Genomic DNA, 19,891 nt, shown 5'->3' with positions numbered 1-19,891 from the left:
TCTAGTTGACTAGCTTTGACTAATTCTTCCATGACTCCTACCTTCCACTTGCATTAGTCACATATACATTAGTTTTCTAGTTGACTCTTTCAATCAGCTGTTATATTCAAGTATAAATAATCTCTTCCAGTTTCCCCATTGTTTTTATATGACCATTTATTTTTCTTGAGGGGGTATAAAAACTTATGTCATTTAGGATCTCTCTTTTTTTTCTAAGCTCAACATTAGTACCATAGCTCCCAATGATGTAGAAGAATCCCATATAGCTTATCCCACTGAGTGGCATAAAGGCTTGGTTGTCGTAGTTATTTTTGTAACCTTAACACCACAGCTCTATCTACTGAATCTTCATCTTCTAATCATGAACTAACATTTTTATGTGCTGCCACACAACAATGAAGGATCTTTTGTTATTTTTCATCGTATATATCCGGTGTGATGATGGTCACTTGATCTCCTAGCCTAGCCTTGCAAATTGGGATACCTTTGTGTTGTTGGCTTCCACATGATTTGTAGGTGATGATCTAGCCTTATAACAAATATGATTTAATCCAGACTCATGCATGATACAATTTTACATGGTTTCAAGATCTATTCTAAACCTTAACCTTTTCATTGAGTTTGGATCCCTCATTGGAGGTTTTAGACTATACAACCACTTGTTGCAAAAGCTTAATCTCTTATTGAAAAATATCTGCTTAAGCCTTTTTGTTTTCAGCAACTATATTGTACAAGACACGACAGTGATTGATCAGACCTCAAGTGCTCCTATGCTCCTGTCATGACTATTTTCTTGACATGTTTTCTAGCCTTGCTCATGAGAAAGTGTTTCTCGTTGCCTGTTGTTGCCAACTTGCTTCACATTGTTTTGGTCATTGGTTTGCCTATGCTTCTCCTCCATGTTTAGATTCAGTTGTCAGTTATTACTCTGTTTTCCTTCCCAAAGTACCAGGTCCAATTCATGCTTAAGTAGCCTGCACTCAACATTTCTACCTTGGCAGATGTTTGTAGGTGTCGCAGCAGCCCGTGTGAAGGATCTCTTTACAACTGCCAGATCATATGCACCATCAATAATCTTTATTGATGAAATTGATGCGATAGGCAGTAAACGTGGTGGACCTGATATTGGAGGGGTAAAATGTTCTTTTCTCCTAATTCTTTTATAACATATTTTCCCTTAACTTGCCTTTTCATGCAAGGATGGCTGTGTTATGATGTTGCTGGGGTGTTAATTACTCTCAAGTTTCTCTATCTCACAGGATTTTGCACTTTAGCATTCCTGGATTTTTCAATTACATTAACCTTTTATTTATTAATTGTTTGGTTATACAGTTTAAACTTTAATGCTGGGCAGATCACTAATTTAATCAATATGTTGAAATTGATTGGGGGTGGATCTCGCATGCATGCATTAATTATTTGTGTGATAATTTTGCTTTGGACCATTTTTTCCTAAAAACAAGTAAACATGCTGAGTTTGCGGAGTGTGTACTGTTTGAATACTTAAAGTGCATGAAGAGAGAGGAGTTAAAAAGGATAAGGAGAAGAAAATGTTGGAATAGATAATTTTTAGAAGAGGAACATATTTGGTACTGAGAGAGATAGAGACCACCTGAAAGAAAAAATGAAAAAAAAAAGATAGACATAGGGATTGAGAGAGTAATTCACATGTTTTTTTTGCCTCTCCTTTTTGTACCTTGTTACATGAGCAGAGTTTAACTAACTTGATTGCTTATCCAAAATATCAATCTAAGATCTTTGTACTTTGAAGATCTGGTGTAGATCAACTATGAAAAATTGCTAGATCTTTAGAAGAAAAGAAGCTCATTGTGAGAATACTTCACAAGTGATGTAACACAATGGATGGATAAGCAAATGAACCTCACATAGAGGAACTCTAACATAGAGTAAAGCTAGTGAGAAGTTTGCAAGATGGCAATTACATGGACTATGGACCTCTTTTGTAGACCCAAATAATCTAAATTAGGGAAGGAGACACTCGAACATAATTAAGAATACAATTGTCTCCTAATTAATTACCAAAAGAGATCAAGGTGATTGAAAATCAATTTGGATTTCTACCTAAAGTCGGTGATAAAAGCTATACATCTTCTTAGATAAATGATTGAAAAGTATCGGGAAAAGAAGCAACATGTATACATGATATTTATTATCCTAAAAAATGTCTATGACAAAGTTCTGAGAGAAATTATGTGAAGAATTTTAGAAAGAAAGGTGTTAACGTAATGCATATTGAGACAATAAGGATATATATGAGGATTTAATGATAAGAGTGAACACTCTGGTGGATTAACCAAAACATTTCTTATAAAAATAAGGTTACATTAAGGAGTAACTCTAAGTCCATATCTTTTTACATTAGTTATGGATAAACTCACTTAACACATCCAAGATACATTATCATGGTGTATGCTATTTTAGATGATATTATTCTGGTTGATGAGATACGTGAAGAAGTAAATGCTAAGTTTGAATCTTGGCAGAAGACATTAGAAGTTAAAGATTGTAAGCTTAATAGAGTAAAGATAAAATAATGGTATTTAAGTTTAATAGTAGTAGACATAACAAGATAATTGTTAAGATAGGGGATGATGAGTTAGTCATAATTGAAAATTTTTAAGTATTTAAGATCCATTTTGTAAAAGGATAGAGGAGTTGATAGAGATGTTTTCATATAATATAAGTATGATGATTAAAATGGATGAGGGCGTCAGTAAGGTATCTCTTAAACTTAAAAAGAAATTTTATAAAATGATGGTTGGACCTACTATATTATATGAAATTGAATGTTGTGCTGTAAAGTGAGTTCATGAGTAGAAGATGAGAGTTGCAGAGATGAGGATATTAAGATGAATGTATGAATATACGAGGATAGATAAGAAATCAGAATATTAGAGAGAAAGTATGGGTTGCACTAAAACTCTCATAGATATGTTTAAGATGGTATGAATATGTACTTAAGTGCCCAATATATACCCCAATTAGGCTATGTGGGAGCATGATAAATGCACACATTAATCAAGAACGAGGGAGACTAAAAAAGACTTGGTTAGTAACTATAAAACAATATAAAATGCATCTAAATATAGATGAGGATATAGTAGAGATCAAATCTATTGGTGTAGGAGGATCTATATAGCTGAGTTAGCAGGATAAAAACTTTGTTGTTGTTGTTGTAGTAGGAGTAGTATTCACCCATCTTAATTTATTCACCTTTTTTTTTCTTAAATTGAAAATGTCTTAATCTCAAATTATTCTCCAATTTGTTTAATTCCTTTTCAGCATTATTCTCCTATATTAAGAACTCAACTTCAGATGAGTTGTCAGCTTTTCTTCTTGGATTGTCATTTCCAAGCATAGGGAATAATTGCTTTACTATGTTTAGTAATGTTTCTTAGTTATTTTGTTTTTTTACTTTCCTTCTAATGAGCAAGAAATCAATACAGTTTGCTCCTCTTTTGTGCTTTGTGTTATTCCTTTTTGGTTGCTCTTTTTAATGTATAAGAAAACATCTGAGATTGTTATAAGGTAAGAATATTGGATATGAACATGGTAACACTAAGGATGATTCCACATAAATTGTGACAAAGTCAACATATAAAGAAGGATACTTAATTTCTCCTAGCAAATTAGTATACCCCTATTTAAAAAATTTGACTTATGGTTAAATAAGTTGGCAAGATAAACAAATGAGCATTGTAATCAATCTTATATGTGGCCAAATAAAGCAGTTATGAAAGTAATAAATGCCCTAACATAGGCCAAATAAAGTAGATATGAAGGTAATAAATGCCTCTAAAATAGATGTTATTAGAAAATTCAGATATGCAATATGAAAAATTATTGTATCACTTGGAACTTTATAATAATGATTTTGTTACTAGTACTAACAGTATTGGTAGATACATATGAGACTGAGACTTTCAGTTTGGTAGATAAAAGAAAATAAGAAATCTAACTCAGCTAGTCGACGTATATTAAAGTTATAAGTAACTATGAAATAAATCATGTCAAGTAATATAAAAATTTTAAGGTGATATTGTTCATGATGTTTGTTTTGTTTTAGTTTCCCCTTATGATTTCTTTGGATAACATGAATGGGCTATGGTTTGAAAGACTAAGACATGGTTACTATCGGGTTGTTAGGTCTTTTTAGCTTGCATTGTTAATGAGCTCATTTAAGTGTCATTAGAAGACTTTTAAAATGTTATTAGAGAACTTTCCTAGTGTCGAATTATCAACTTTTTAGCACAATTCTTTCATTTCAATCAATTGTCATTTCAATTGAGTGTAAGTGAAGTGGAGTATGAGGATATTGTCTTTGAGTGTAATTCTTTCAAGAAGATTGTTTTGTATATACATATTGGGTAGTTGTTTGAGTTTTTTTTCCCTTTTTTTCTTCATTTTTGTTGTTGTTCCTATTGTAGCAGTAATAATAATTTCTTTTTCTTTTTCTTTTTCTGGTGTTGAGGGTGGAGGAACTTTGTAATGAAATTTGAAAGAAATAATGATGTAGATATAAAAGTGGTGGACGAGTGGATGCATAACAAGGAGTTACGTGATTAGGTAACTAGTACTAAGAATGAACCACTTGGTTTTGGCTTTGATACTAATTGATGTAGCACTGTGAACAAATAGGCAAACGAACCTCAGATAGAGGAAATTCTCACACAGAAAAGCGAAAAATTATTATTGATTGCAGGATCACAATTACATGACTTTGGACTTCATTTATATACTTTATCCTAGTGAATTAGAAATAATAATCCTAAATTAGGAACTATTCGCAAGACCATAATTGGGAATATTAATTACCAAAACGAAAAATATAAATTTCCTAAATTACCAAATAATTCAATAATTTATGAAATGATAAACGCCAACTTAAAATTTAATTGAAAATGTGCCAATCTTAAATTATTCTCCAATTTTATTTCTTTCAATTAAAGATGCACCAATCTCAAATTATTCTCCAATTTGTTTATTTCTTTTTCTGCATTAACAAGTCTTTTGAAAATTAAGCAATGTATTGTGAGGTATTTTAGTCTTCATTGAGCTTGTCTTTTGGTACATAACAATGTTTTTGAGACGTTGAAGTTCTAGTTTTCTTGTGTACTTAGTTTGACATCCCTGATGTGACTAGTGGGCATGTCTAATAGGTACAGTATCTTTTTTGGCTAATAGTTTTGACTTTCAAGATCTAGTTTGGGCACCTACTTGGCTTGGCATCAAACCTATGTCAATTGGCCGGCATAGGTCCCACAGGTGTAGCTAGGTTTATGATTGCCCCATCTCCTTTTGTCTTGTTTACCTGCAAAAATACATATGAAATATTAAAGAACCTAAATGACAAAACTATATTATTGTATCAAATAAGTTAATGGTAGAACCTCTTTTGTAAGTAAAATCAATAACAAATCAGTAGCTACATAATTCTTAGAAGTGTTGTAAACTAAATGTGTCTTTTTCATCAAAGTTGTATAACTATAGGTAATGTCTCCTAACCATATTTTCCAAAAAACTTGGCTACCTAACAAGATTAACTAATTACAGATTCAAAGAAAAAAATGCAAAAAAATGAATTAAATTTCACTTAAAAATGGTTAAATCAATTAACTTTGTAAGTTCTGAGTGAATCTGCAGGAGTTAATAAAAACCTCGTATGGGCAGTACCTATTCTTATAATTAGTGTAGTGCCAATAAAGCTCCAATGAAAGGAGTGTAGCCACCACAGACTACTAACTCGGGAGTAGATGTTTGGGGGAGGCTGGTATAATCTTTGCCATATGCTCTAGTCAATGGTTTTGTGGACGCCAAATGAGATGCTCCTGATCCTCACCTATGGATTTTGGTGAACAATGGCCTGCAGCTTTCCTCTTTTGACCTAAGCTGAACAATGGTGCCTCATTAAGAGGGAACACAATTTTTGAATTTAGACAGGAAGGATAAAAGATACAGATAAAAGATACCGTGCTTTTATTTTCATTGCATGCCTTGTTTTCTTTCCTCTTGTGCATGCCACAAATTTGGCCATGCATACTGATACCACCACTACTATCATTGGGCCTGTTAGAAAGCGACAAAATTAGCTATTACAACCAATTAGAAAATTGTGAAGTCAAACTATTTACTTGTACTAATTTTCTGAATCTAGGCTATTCTGAAACCCACTTCTTTGCTTGGTCAAAGTTGATACGAAACTAGATAACTGATTGTTATCCCTTCAACATCTTGGTTGATCCACACGCCCCTTCTAATTGATGCTTCCTATTGCTGCACCATTTTCTATACGTCTCTTTTTTAAACCTCACCATATTAACAACAGATGCCACGCTAGCAGTTTCTGCCACATAGGTCAACATGTTGGTGACTCGTGCCATGTCAGTGTCTGTTACTATGTACTGTCCCCTTGGAAATGTGCTTGTCCTTGAGCACAAAAGATGGCCAATCCTTCACCTGGTTAACCGACTACCAGGAAGTGTTTGCAAGAGACATATCTTTCCAATGTGTTAGGAGTTTCTTTGTCGGCATCTATGTTAGTCTAAGATGGTTCAGATGAAGGTCCTGGCTAGTGGTTAGGTAATCTAGCAACTTGGGTTGGTACTCCCATGGCTCTTCATGGAATGCCTTTAAGCAAGACACATGGAAGCTTGGGTGGATTTTTGGACAAATCTGGTAGTTTTAATGACAAGCTAGTTGGCTGATGAAGTTGAGTATTTTGAATGTAACACGATGAGCCACCATTTTCTTATGTGTGCTTGCTCAACAGCCCCAGGATATCTGACGAAATGGTTGCAGATGTGGAAGCACTACCCATTTATTCACCAGGTAGCCTGGTGGTCATAGGTTCAAGTCGTGAAATAACCTCTTGTAATGCAGGCTAAGGTTGCATACAATAGACCCAATGTGGTTCAACCTTTCTCTGGGATCTTGCATTGACGGGAGTTTTGTGCATGGGGCTGCACTTTATTGCACATCACAAAATTCTTCTTCTTCTTCTTCTTCTTTTTATCATGATGTGTCTGGGCTTTGTTGCAAGTGCTGACAAATGATGTGGTGGGCTTCATCTTGCTGCAGCAATTCCTGTTTGTTGGCCTCAAGCTGTGCAGTCCTTGTGGAATAGGCCAATAGTCATGGCGGTTGCTGATCATAGACCACCTTGAATGGCGTGGCATGTAAAGCAGTATGATTTTTTAGTGTTAAAAGTAGGACTTAGTTCAAGTATCCATTTTCACCGAGTCATTGGCTCATCACTGATGAAGCAAGGAAGATACATGCCAATGCAAGGATGTACCATTTAGGTTCGACCATCCGTTCATATATGGTCAATCAAACTGGTGATTGAGTTGAGTGCCTCATAGCTTAAAGAGCTTGGTCCAAAAAATACTTGTACATAAACAATCCCTTTCAGATGCTTATTATAATTACTTACACTCACTAGCTTATTTCAGGGTGGTGCTGAGAGGGAACAAGGCTTGCTTCAGATTTTGACTGAGATGGATGGATTTAAGGAATCAACTTCACAGGTCTGCATACTGGCAAGACTTTCTGTTAATAAACACATCACTATAATCAACTACTGCAGGTTTTGGTTATAGGGGCAACAAATCGATTGGATATATTGGATCCAGCTCTTCTGAGGAAGGGTCGTTTTGACAAGATTATCAGGGTTGGCTTGCCATCAAAGGATGGAAGATTGGCCATATTGCATGTAATAGAATTTGATATTTTGGATTATTGTGAACTTAAATTTTTGTTGTTATTCAATAGCCTTTCCCCCCTTAAATTTATGCTATAATGAACAGGTGCATGCTAGAAATAAATATTTTCGTTCAGAAAAGGAAAAAGATGTCCTCCTGCAGGAAATTGCTGAACTTACTGAAAACTTTACTGGAGCAGAGCTGCAGAATATACTGTAATTTCTTTATGGACATTTGTACTCCTTATATCAACCTTTTTGGGAATATTTGGCAAACTCATATTGTTGAACAGGAACGAAGCTGGAATTTTAACTGCAAGAAAAGATCAAGATCACATAGGACGAGAAGAGCTATTGGAGGCTTTAAAGAGGGTAGGTTGTTCAGTCCACTTCTGTCTAGAAATTAACTTTTGGCCGGTGGATTCAGTAGAATCTAGCATCTTCATTTACTGTGTTTTTTTTTGGTAAACTTTCTCAGCAAAAAGGTACCTTTGAAACGGGTCAGGAAGACAATAAAGAAATACCTGAGGAATTAAAGGTTCGGCTAGCATATAGAGAGGCAGCTGTTGCCATTCTCGCATGCTTTTATCCAAATTCTCATCAACCGATTTTAGAGGTTTGTAGAGGGGTCCAAACTTCTGATTTTATTTCAAAAGCAATTTTCAACTTGTTTTCTGCCTTACATACTACCATAAAGGTAGGCCTGTGAAAAGGCTGCTGCTGGACCAAATGTAGGTCCTATGCTGCCTCATTGTCTCTCCCTTGACCTCTCCATATGTCATGTTGGGTATCAAGACTGACAATTCCTTCTTTGTGGTTATGATGCATAGAAAAATTTTATATTTTGCAGACACATATCCGCACCATCCAGAGTACACCAAATATGCAGTACAGCAAGGTTTCAGGAAAAGCTTTCTTGAGAAAATCTGATTATGTAAACTCTATAGTGCGGGCTTGTGCACGTAAGCACCATTTTTATCCTTATCATGACTCAACAAGATAAGCTCTACTTTTCTCATACTTTGCATGACTGGTCTTTATGTTCTCAAAAGTGCTGTCGAGAAATGATGAATTTGTTACTCACACTTAAATTTGAAGGAAAAAGGAACTTCGAGCAACATAATTTCTTGTTAATCTACGCATATATCAGATGAGCATGCCTTTTTACAAGCTTTAGAATTTTTCTGAAAAACTTAAACCTTCCTTCATGACCACCATGTTATGTTAGATTGTAATGAACTCATAGTAAAACGTTCTTGTTGCCAATTTGATAGGTTTGTTTTGATTGGCCCCCTATTTGATAAGATAAAAGATGATATTAATAAATTACTTTGGCACAAAACATTTCTAACTCAATCATTGATCACTTGTTGGCACTCTTTAATTATAGCAGAAGTATAATTGCACTCTGCTCCTTTTCAGTATATCTTCAGGAAGACAATTGTGTATCACACCCTTATACCATATACCTACAACAATCATTTAAAGATGAGAACCATAATCTGTGGACATAAATAAGCTGATTGTAATCATGATTTGAAATCTCGTACTATATCATACGAAATGGTGGAAATGCATCTTTCGGGTAAATTATTGAAACTTTGTACCATTTGGCACAAATAATGTCTACTCCTCTGCTTTGTCTCCTTTCTCCTTCAATCTCCAATCCATCACCGATACCATTTGTCGGCTTGAGATTTTGAACCTTAATCCTATTATAATGCATTTATACTTGGGTTTCTACTTGTAGGAAATGATCAGATTCAAACTCTTAAACATCAAATATTGCTTCTCTATATTTTGATAAATGATGTGAACAAATAGAAGTTGTAATATTAAATATGTAAATATAGCATTGATATGATATATATAACTAGCCTTGCACCCACTCTCAAAGCTGAGCAATATGTATCATGCCTATTTTTGTTAGAAAAAAAAAAAATACAAAATAAGTGTGTTAAGAAGTTTATGAAGATATCAATTCTTTGGAAGAGTATATAGTATGTCATTCCCCAATTATAGGGTTGTAAATGAGGTGGACATTCGTGAAAAAACTTAGTATTCGGTTTGATAAAATTCATTAAATTCATTCAATAATAAAGAAGTATATAAAATAAACAATCTTAAACGCTAGTAAATGAAGTTCATGAATAATTTAGGAATAAATTTATTTATTAACTAGTGTAAAATTAATTATAAATTTAATTCTTAATTTTTTTAATTTAAATAAATAAAAATATAGTAATTTATAAATTTTTATAATTTTAAGTTATTCATAATATGTTAAAAATAAAAAAAATAATATAAGTTTTATGCATTAGATAAATGTTTGGGTAAAAATAAAAAGTGTGCCCCTTTTTTAACGAATCGTTAAAGGGGTGCCCTACTTTGATTTATTATCAAAAGGGCACCCCACCTCTTGGTACAATTACTCTTTTGTCCCCTATACACTGTTCGGTAGGGTGTGGTTAGTTGGCAGATCGGTCCGTGTTAAACCAGTAGGTTGGCCAAGGCGGGCGGAAAAAAACCCAATACCTTTATGGTTTTTTTGCTTCTCGGAAAAACTCAAACATTTCGAACCCTCCTTAGCAATACCTTGTTTGCTGATCAACTTCATTGTCCACATCGCCTCGCTTTCTTGCCGCTATTCATCTGGAGTGTGTTCCCCCTACATCTTATTATTTAGGGTTTAGATTTTAGTGGCAGTTCAGTTTCCATTTGAGTTCTCGAACATCTTCCTCCTCCATCCAAATGTCATTTGTTGTAGCAGATACAACGTTGTAGCAGCTACACAATCGTAGCTGCTATAAGCCTACGATTTCATAGTACGTGCTAAGATCAACGTTCTGGTCTAAGCACGTTGTAGCAGCTACGATTGCGTAGCGTATGTTGATGAAATGACACCATTATAAAGATGATCTCCTAGCATATGTAGACTCTTCACTTTTAGATCATGGCGCAAGACACTTCGCAGATCATTGTGTGTTTGTGTCGTCGGAAACCAACACCTTCTTTAGGTCCTGTGATAGTGCCTGATGATTCGACTTCTGACCCTTCTAAGGGGTCTTCGGAAGACTCTTCCCTCTTCCTGCCTCTGACCATCTTGTCAGGGCCTTCTACACTAGTGGATCCTCAGGCTGCTAGGTGGTATTTCATCTCTCAGCCATCCCTTTTCCTTGTATATTTTATAGTGAACTCCGGAAATCAGTCACATGAACTTCCATCACAATCTGCCAGCTCTAAGCAGTGCCCTTAGGTAGGATATTCAATTGCATCTAATTTTGGCACAAGTGAAAATCCTAAAGCAACAACGGGATCAAGCGGTGAGCGAGTTGAAGGTCACCCTTCAAAGACCGTAAAAGATCCATGCCACACTTGCTAAGATGAATGAGCAAGTGATAGGTTAATGTAGCTCTAAAAGAGGCCATGACGATTACTGAGGGAGGGGCTCGCTTTAGAAGATCGTAGGGCCTTAGGATCATTTTGTTGATATATATATTTTTTTGTTGATGTCTTATAATGACTATCTTCCTTCTGGTGTATGTCTTATAGACTTAAAGAACTTTTACTTTTAATGTTAAATGGTGGGTTGATCTATCTCAGTCTTGTACAAATATGTTGAAGTAGCTACGGTTCTATAGCTAGTACAGGGTAAACTTGAGGTTGTAGCAGCTATGAAACCGTAGTTGTTACAACACGGTTCGTAGCGTTTTACACACGTAACACCGTAGCTACTACAACACGGTTCGTAGACTTGCACAAACACATTGTAGCAGAGGTTGTAGCAGCTACGGTTAAGTAGTTGCTACAATGTAGACTTGATAGTGTAGCAACTACGTAACCATAACTGCTACAACGCGAACTTGAATTCTTTAATCACGTTATAGCAGCTACTTAACCGTAGCTGCTACAATACAGACTTGTTCAAGTCTTATATGTAGCAGCCACAGTCGATATGAAAATGAAATTGGAAATCAAACATTGAAAATATTTGAATATTGTAAATGTAAATGCATAATAGTAAACTGGTATGTCAAATTCCATGCATCAAATATTTACTTACATATTTCAATTCATACAAAATGTTTAGAATTTCGTTGAACCATCATCACATTTATTTACATGTTTCAACTCATACAAAATGCTTAGAATTTCATTGAACCATCATTACATTTACTTACATGTTTCAAACCTCATACAAAATGCATAGAATTTCATTGAACCATCATTACATTTACTTACATGTTTCAAACCTCATACAAAATGCTTAGAATTTCATTGAACCATCATGACATTTAACCATGTATTCAAACTGTTGGAGGATTCCTACCAGATCGACGATTATGACTTAGCAATGAACACCTTGTTCACCTTTTACGAATCTTTCCACTGCGTCTACTTTAATGCATATTTTTCGTCATCTGCCTAGTTGTACATGACACCTAGGAGGGAGCAGATGAGGATCAGTGGGCCGATGTATCCAATACTCCTTAATTCTAGTTTTATGGATAACATCATTGTATGTATTTCTGTATTATAATGTCAAATAGTAATCTTCACAATAGTTGTAAGGATCTTGATGAGCAATGCCCAATTGCGCACATTGCATGAGAACAAGGGGAACCATGAATGTCGAATACAATGTCTTTCAAACAAATCAACGACTTGTATACCAGTACTGGTGTTTACTTAGAATTTTGTATTAGAATAAGGGTGGATACTGGAATGCATCTCCCAACTGCTGTACTTTTTTAGTAGATCTTCGACATACAGAGTCATCCTGGTTAATAATTTCTTACCGGTCTGCATACAAAGATGAAACCATTCAAGTAACTTTCTTTTGGCGTACTCTATCAAGCCACACATATTGGTAATTCATGTGCTGGCTTTAGGACTACATTTATACACTTTGAACCATTAGTAGATAGCATGTAGTGCCTGCGTTCAGGTACCACGTTCAGGAAAGTAGATATTAGCCCATTTCTCCTTCTCCACTTTGACAACCCACTCATAGCTACTTAGTGTGGTACATTCTCAACTTATCCATGCACTCATAAGTCAGCTCAGTGCATGCATGTGCCGTAGCCCATATCAACTTTTCATCTCTATCTTTATAATCTGATACCAAGTTCTTGGATAGGTAAACAATAACCGTGGTGTGACTCTGATAATACATCTGTCACATGTAGTATGCCAGGATTTCTATCACTTATAATTGATATGCGTTTATTCTCTATTATCTCATTTTGAAATTCGGACAAGAACCATGCCCAATCAAGCTTGCACTTGATCTTCAATTTCTGCAACTGCAAAAGCTATTGGGAATAATCCATTGGACCTGTCCACACTAGTTGCCATCATAAGAACTCCAGGATACTCCCTGTAAGGTGGCAAGCATCAATACTAATAACTGGACGTAGGAATTCAACAATGCACGCATATAAGCTCCAATAGACCAGAAGTCACGTTGAAAATGACCATCATGTGGGGACCTTATGTGCACCATCGTATGATTATATCCTATCTTTAATTCTCTAGTAAAGGCATTGTATGATTCAACATAATCCCATGTAGATTATTATTACTTGGAGTTTAACTCTCAATGCTTTCTGATATGAAATTGTCATTCCAAATCTTTTTTGAATATGTGTTATAATCATTTTTCGAGTGTACTTCTTACTAGTCATGACTTGTTCTTGAATCTCACTATCAACTCAATAACTAGTGCGGTTTTTGTGGTCTCTACCTTTCGTCATAGATGTTGAGCATGTGTGCAATTTGTCTAACACAGCATTTCGAAAATTTCTAGGTCCTCTAGCAACAATTCCCCAAGCACAAGGTTGAGCCTTTCAAATAGACCTCATTTTATAACTTGTCTCCATATGTCTGGTCTCAACGCCTTTATATATCACATAATCCTCTAAAGCTTTTCTAAATATTTTTTAGACAACTTGGCCAACTTTTGGTGATTTCCCACTACTCTCATCATCTACGTCAGCTAAATTAATTGTGATAGTATCCTTGACGACATTAGTTTGGATTGTCATCTCAATTTGATTTGACTCATTCACACTTAAGTTTTCAATCTCAACACCAGATGCATAGACATCATTGGTGTTTGAGTAATCATTTTCTTGGTGCTCAAATACAAACTGTAGGGACGCAAAATTAAAATAATCTTCATCCCCTTTTAGATCATATGCGTCCTCATCTAGCTGATGCGATGATCCATCTTCCTCCTTTGTTGTAATATTAATGTCAACTTGTGATGTATTTGAATATAGTGCAACCTCCTGTACGTTTTGTGCTTCTGACTCACAATGATGTCCTCTATTGATAGTTTGCCTAGTGAATGAAGAAGACATCCATTGTTGCTCGATACTATCAATATAAGATAGTAAATCAGTAGAAATTGGTAAGTCCCTGAAAACAAATAAAGTGAGTTAGAAAAAAGAAATAACATAAAATTATTTACGAACAGCAAATAATTTATAATTTAGAACTACTAGCTACAGCATTGTAGCAGTTACCAAATTATAGTTGCTATAACGTTCTGTTCTAAGCATGTTGTAGCAGCTACGAAATTGTAGCTGCTAAAATTTGTAGTTGCTACAATGTTATGCTCTGTAGTCGTAGCACGTTGTAGCAGCTACGAATCGTAGCTGCTGCAATGCTAGATCACAGAGCAGCGATTGGGTAGTTGCTACAATGTTGTATCTGCTATGACAGTTGGATGTCTTCTAGGGAGGAGGAAGATGTTTGGGCGCTCGAATAGGAACTGAATCGACACTAAAATCTAAATCCTAAATAATAACACGAGGCATCAGCAGACAGTTAAAAGATAAACAAGAGAAGATTATCACATACATGGGGGAATACACTGCATATGAATGAGGGATTTCGAAGGAGGGTTTGAAATGTTTGGGTTTTTTTTTTTTTCAAGAAGCTCAAAACCCTAAATGTAATGAGTTTTTGCTTGTATGTTTGATAGCTTTAGACAAGCAGATGAACGGGGAAGCTTAGGAGGCAGCACAGGCAATGCAATGGAGTTGATCGGTGAAAATGGTGAAGTTGAGTGGCGAATGAGGGATTTCGAAGGAGGAGGGTTCGAAATGTTTAGGTTTTTTCGAAAAGCAAAAAACTACCTAAATGTATTAGGGTTTTTCCTGCTCACCCACCTCGGCCAGCCTACATTTAACACAAACCGGTCTGCAAACTAGCCAGACCCAGTCGAATAGTGGATGGGGGACAAAAGAGTAATTGCATTAGGGGGTGTGCACCCTTTTGATAATAAATTAAACTAGGGCGCTCTTTTGACGATATTTTTTTAAAAAAAGGTGCCCTTTTGATTTTTGCCCTAAATGTTTAACCTAATTCATAAAGGACAACTACATTGTTAGACGAGCTCCATAAAAAGCTTGTGCTCGTTAAATTTTTTAATAAATAAGCTTGAACAAGCTTGATGAGGAAATAAATAAGTTTGAACACAGTTAAGCTTGGCTTGACTCATTTACACCAGTACCCAAGTAGACTCTTTCTAATTGGTGGGACCAAATCTTCTTATCAACGTGATAACTCCATTGGCTATCATTGTGTTGTCTATTGGACTGAATAATAAGTGCACTGACTAATGCATGTCACACCCACCACCCAATTTCTCTTTTTTACTACTGACTAGTATGGAGTACAAGAACTAATGATAAAGTAGTTATCAAAGTTGATATAGTAAACATAAAACCGTCCTTAAGTACATAATATAATTAAAAGGTAACTAAAAGCAGAAAATTATTTGATGGATCAGAAATTACTCTATGAATAGGTGATACAATAGTACACATTACAAGCAAGCAGAAACTCCTTATTTTTGAAGCTTCCAAAAGCACAACATACACGATAAGTGGGCATCTGTTGGGGAAAGCTAAATGGAAATACGATGAAAGGTGATAAATTGTAGGATAATACAATAATAATACAAGCCATATTAAGATTGTAACCATAATAAATATCGATGTTAATGCCCCCTCATTCACATTTTCTTTATTTTAGATTGATCATGAGATATGAGTTTCCCTTGCATTCCAACACTACATGGGGGAATATACACCCACTTAAATATGATTGCAATTGCAGTACCCCAATAACATGAAGATGCATATTCACTAACAGCTTATACAACCCAAGGTTTGAAGTGTTGAGCCGTGGTGGTTGGTACGACGACATTAATCATTTTGCCCATTGATCGACATGCGAGATGCTTGACATCGATACCGACATCATAATCGCGGGAATATAGGGAAAAATAAGTAAAGAAGAAAGATCAAGGGAGGAGAGAAAAGAAGTAGCTATGAGAGAGAGAGAGAGAGAGGTGGGCTCTTCAAGTGGTGTGGGACGATGGGAATGTAGGTGGTGGATGACTACCACTGTGGCTTGTGACAATTGCAGGGGGAGAGGGATGAGTTTAGGAAAGGAATTAGTGGGAAGAAGAAAGAGAAATAACTTAATTAATAATAAATAACTAAATAATTTTTAACCTTACAAATATATACCTAGCCTAATTAAATCTATTTAAATACGATTGAACTATACTATCCTATTTATAAACTTGGTTTAGTTTTAGATAGATTAAAATATCCAACTTGAGTCTGGTTTCAACCCAACTGATCTTAATCACTATATATACTTAATGAGCTTTTTTTAACCCTAAATTAACCTACATTCAACTGTAAACTTAAAATATTGATTTCATTTAGTTTATTTATTTATTTTAAAAAATAATATAAAATATAAAAATTTAAATGAGATAAATTTGTAACCTTGGGAGAGATCGAGATAAATTATGTTGGTAAGCAATTAGAAACTCATGGTATGAAATCTCATACAGTGTCAAATGAAATATATCGTTTCAGTAAATCACTTAAACCTGATACCATTCAGTTCCAAGTTTTAAAATTTCAAGTCGTGCCATAGTTTTGGTCTTCAATTGGCAAGATGTTCAGGTATCGTGTCGACTTTCCAATGCATAATGTTGGTGACAGATTGGAGGTTGAAGGAGGAAGGAGATAAAAACAAAGAAAGGAGACATTGTTATGCTAAGTGATATCGAGTTTTAGTGATTTATCGGAATGATTTGTTTCAACTTGTTTGCACGGTACTAGATTTAAAATCGCGCTCGACACAAACAATGCCTCCTTATGCTTCTTCTCTTTCCTTCTTCAACTCCAATTCATTATCGGCACCATGCATTGAAATATTGACATGATACTGAAATAGTATTGTTCCATTCAAAAATTGAAAACTTCAGTATGACTCGTGATTTTGAATCTTGAAGAAAATTATAGTTCGATGAGATTGTATCGAGCTTCTTGTCCACCTTTATGTCTTTTCTCAGTTTTAGTTTGAGCAATAACAAATGGCTATGGTTCAACATGTCTCTTTGATTAAATGAAAACTTATTTAATTAAATTTAAAAAATTTATATTTTCATTATTTTTAATTTATTTAGAATATATTATGCTTGCAATAGACGTGAACTAATTAGGCAAGATTAACTTATCTGCTATGATTAATCTGAAAGTTTGGAGAAAGGTATCAGACGTAAATTTAGGACTGTAGATGGACCAACTGCTTGCAATGTGCAGACTTGACATGACAGAAGCTCACTTGAGCTCAACTGAACACCTTACTGATCTAAGTCTGAGCCTTCGGTTTATCCTCAGTAGCTAAATGTGCCATGTGGCACAAGACAAATCCCCACTTTTCTAAGTTATTTAATAAACTTGTTTCAGGTTTATAAAAATTATCAAGTTTATGTATAGGCTTGTAAACTCCGTCCATGACGACCGGTCATGGCCGATCCTAAGCCCGGATATAGGAGGAGGGTTGCGTTAGGTTGCCAGCCAGCGTCAAAACTATGACAAATATTCAATGAATGAATTCATTAAACTATTGTGCTAATGCTAGGTTGTTCTTCGGAAGGAATGCGTTGTAGGGTCCGACTGTAACGTCTCGGCAAGGACCGCCACATCTCCAGAACTCGGGTGTAGTGCTAAATATGCAAGAGTTCGCGTTACAGGGTCCGACTGTAACGTCTCAGCAAGGACTGCTACATCTCCATGAGAACTTGGGTGAAGTGTTAAATAGGCAAGAGTTCTCACACCATAGATTGGATAAGAACAAATATGATAAGAAAACTAATCTAAGATTTGGAACATGGAACATAGGAACTCTCATTGGTAAATCAATGGAGGTAGTAGATATGATGATTAGGAGAAGAATTAGTATTTTGTGTGTACAAGAGACAAAATGGACAGGTGAGAAGGCAAAGATGATAGAGAACTCAGATTTTAAGTTATGGTACACTGAAAGAGTAAAGCAAGAAATGGAGTGGATATTATTGTAGATAATTTGTTAAAGGATGAAGTTGTAAGAGTAGTTAGAAAAGGGGATAGAATTATAGCCCTTAAGATAATAGTGGCGAAAGAAACTATGAACATAATTAGTGTATATGCACCACAGGTTTAATTAGATGAAGCTACCAAATCAAGATTTTGGAAGGACTTGGATGAAATATTACAAAATATTCCACCAAATGAAATGATTTTAATAGGAGGTGATCTAAATGAGCATGCCGGAGTGAAAAATGAGGAATATGAGAGAGTACATGAGAGTTATGGATTTGGAACGAGGAATAAGGAAGGGAAAACTATATTAGATTTTGCGATAGCATATGACCTTATATTAGCTAATACGTTTTTTAAGAAAAGAGAAGAACACTTAGTCGCATTCAAAAGTGGGCATAATAAATCGTAAATTGACTTTCTTTTGGTTATGAAGAAGGATAGAAAGATTTGTAAAGATTGCAAAGTCATCCTTGGAGAAAGCTTAACTACCCAGCATAGGGTAGTAGTGTTGGATATACGCTTCAAACTAGTATCAATAGAAAGAAAATATATAGGATTTCTAGAATTAAGTGGTGGAAGTTAAAGGATGGGAAGCAAAATATATTTAAGGAGAAGGTATAAGTACAAGCATTAGGTGAAATATACGATGACTCTAATATACATGGGATAAGATGATATCAAAGTTGAAAATAGTAGCTAAGAGTGTACTCGGTGAGTCAAAGGGACATGCACCACTAAGTAAGAATATTGGTGGTGGAATGAGAAAGTACAAGAGAAAGTGAAGGAAAAACGAATAGCTTATAGGGAATTATATATTTGTAAGAACGAGGGAAACTTAAAAAAAATATACAATAGCCAAGAAAGAAACTAAGAAAGTAGTAAGTGAAGGAAAAAATGAAACTTTTGAACGATTATATCAAAAATTGAATACAAAAGAAGGGGAAAGAGACATTTATAGAATAGCTAAAGTGAGAGAAAGGAAAGCAAGAGATCTTAGCCAAATAAAATGTATTAAAGATAAATGTAATAGGGCATTAGTAAACTATGGAGAAATAAAAGAGCGGTGGAAGAGGTATTTACATCAACTTTTTAATGAAGGTTTAGGTGACCAACTTAACTTAGGTAATTTAAGTAGGTCAAATGAGCATAGAAATTTTAATTTTTATCGTAAAATTCAAACTTCAGAAGTAAAACAAATTTTGAATAAGATGCACAATGGAAAAGCCGTTGGACCAGACGATATTCTGATAGAGGTATGGAAGTGATTAGGGAAACAACGTATTGAATGACTTACAAAATTATTTAACATGATATTGAAAACGAAAAAAATGTCTGATCAATGGAGGATAAGTACTCTAGTTCCCTTATATAAGAACAAGGGAGACATACAAAAATTGTGCAAATTATAGGGGTATTAAACTAATGAGTCATACTATGAAACTTTGGAAAAAATTAATAGAAAAAAGATTAAGGAAGGAGACTACAGTGACAGAAAATCAATTTGGGTTCATGCTTGGAAGGTCGACAATAGAAGCTATACATCTTCTTAGACAATTAATTGAAAAATATCAAGAGCAAAAACAAGATCTATACATGGTATTCATTGACTTAGAAAAAGCTTATGATAGAGTCCCAAGAGAAATTATACGAAAAATTTTAGAAAAGAGAGGTGTTAGCGTAACATATATTGAATTAATTAAGGATATGTATGAGGATGTAACGACCAGAGTAAAGACTTTAGACGGAGTAACTGAAGCATTTTCAATAAAGA

The 19,891-nt window shown here is 34.9% G+C and overlaps 1 protein-coding gene across 2 annotated transcripts in view; it reads left to right on the top strand.

The window, feature by feature from the left end:
- The window catches only part of LOC122009161 (probable inactive ATP-dependent zinc metalloprotease FTSHI 4, chloroplastic), a 44,258-nt gene that overhangs the window by 8,628 nt on the left and 15,739 nt on the right, over positions 1-19,891 (top strand). For both annotated transcript variants that reach the window (XM_042565188.1, XM_042565189.1), the window contains exons 5-11: positions 1,002-1,133; positions 7,473-7,547; positions 7,607-7,732; positions 7,827-7,936; positions 8,014-8,092; positions 8,199-8,336; positions 8,571-8,682. In XM_042565188.1, the coding sequence (XP_042421122.1) occupies positions 1,002-1,133; positions 7,473-7,547; positions 7,607-7,732; positions 7,827-7,936; positions 8,014-8,092; positions 8,199-8,336; positions 8,571-8,682 (772 nt within the window). The remainder of the gene's footprint in view (positions 1-1,001; positions 1,134-7,472; positions 7,548-7,606; positions 7,733-7,826; positions 7,937-8,013; positions 8,093-8,198; positions 8,337-8,570; positions 8,683-19,891) is intronic.

This window comes from Zingiber officinale, chromosome 8A, assembly GCF_018446385.1.
Source record: "Zingiber officinale cultivar Zhangliang chromosome 8A, Zo_v1.1, whole genome shotgun sequence".
Classification (NCBI taxonomy): domain Eukaryota; kingdom Viridiplantae; phylum Streptophyta; class Magnoliopsida; order Zingiberales; family Zingiberaceae; genus Zingiber; species Zingiber officinale.
This window is presented reverse-complemented; position numbering and strand designations above follow the sequence as displayed.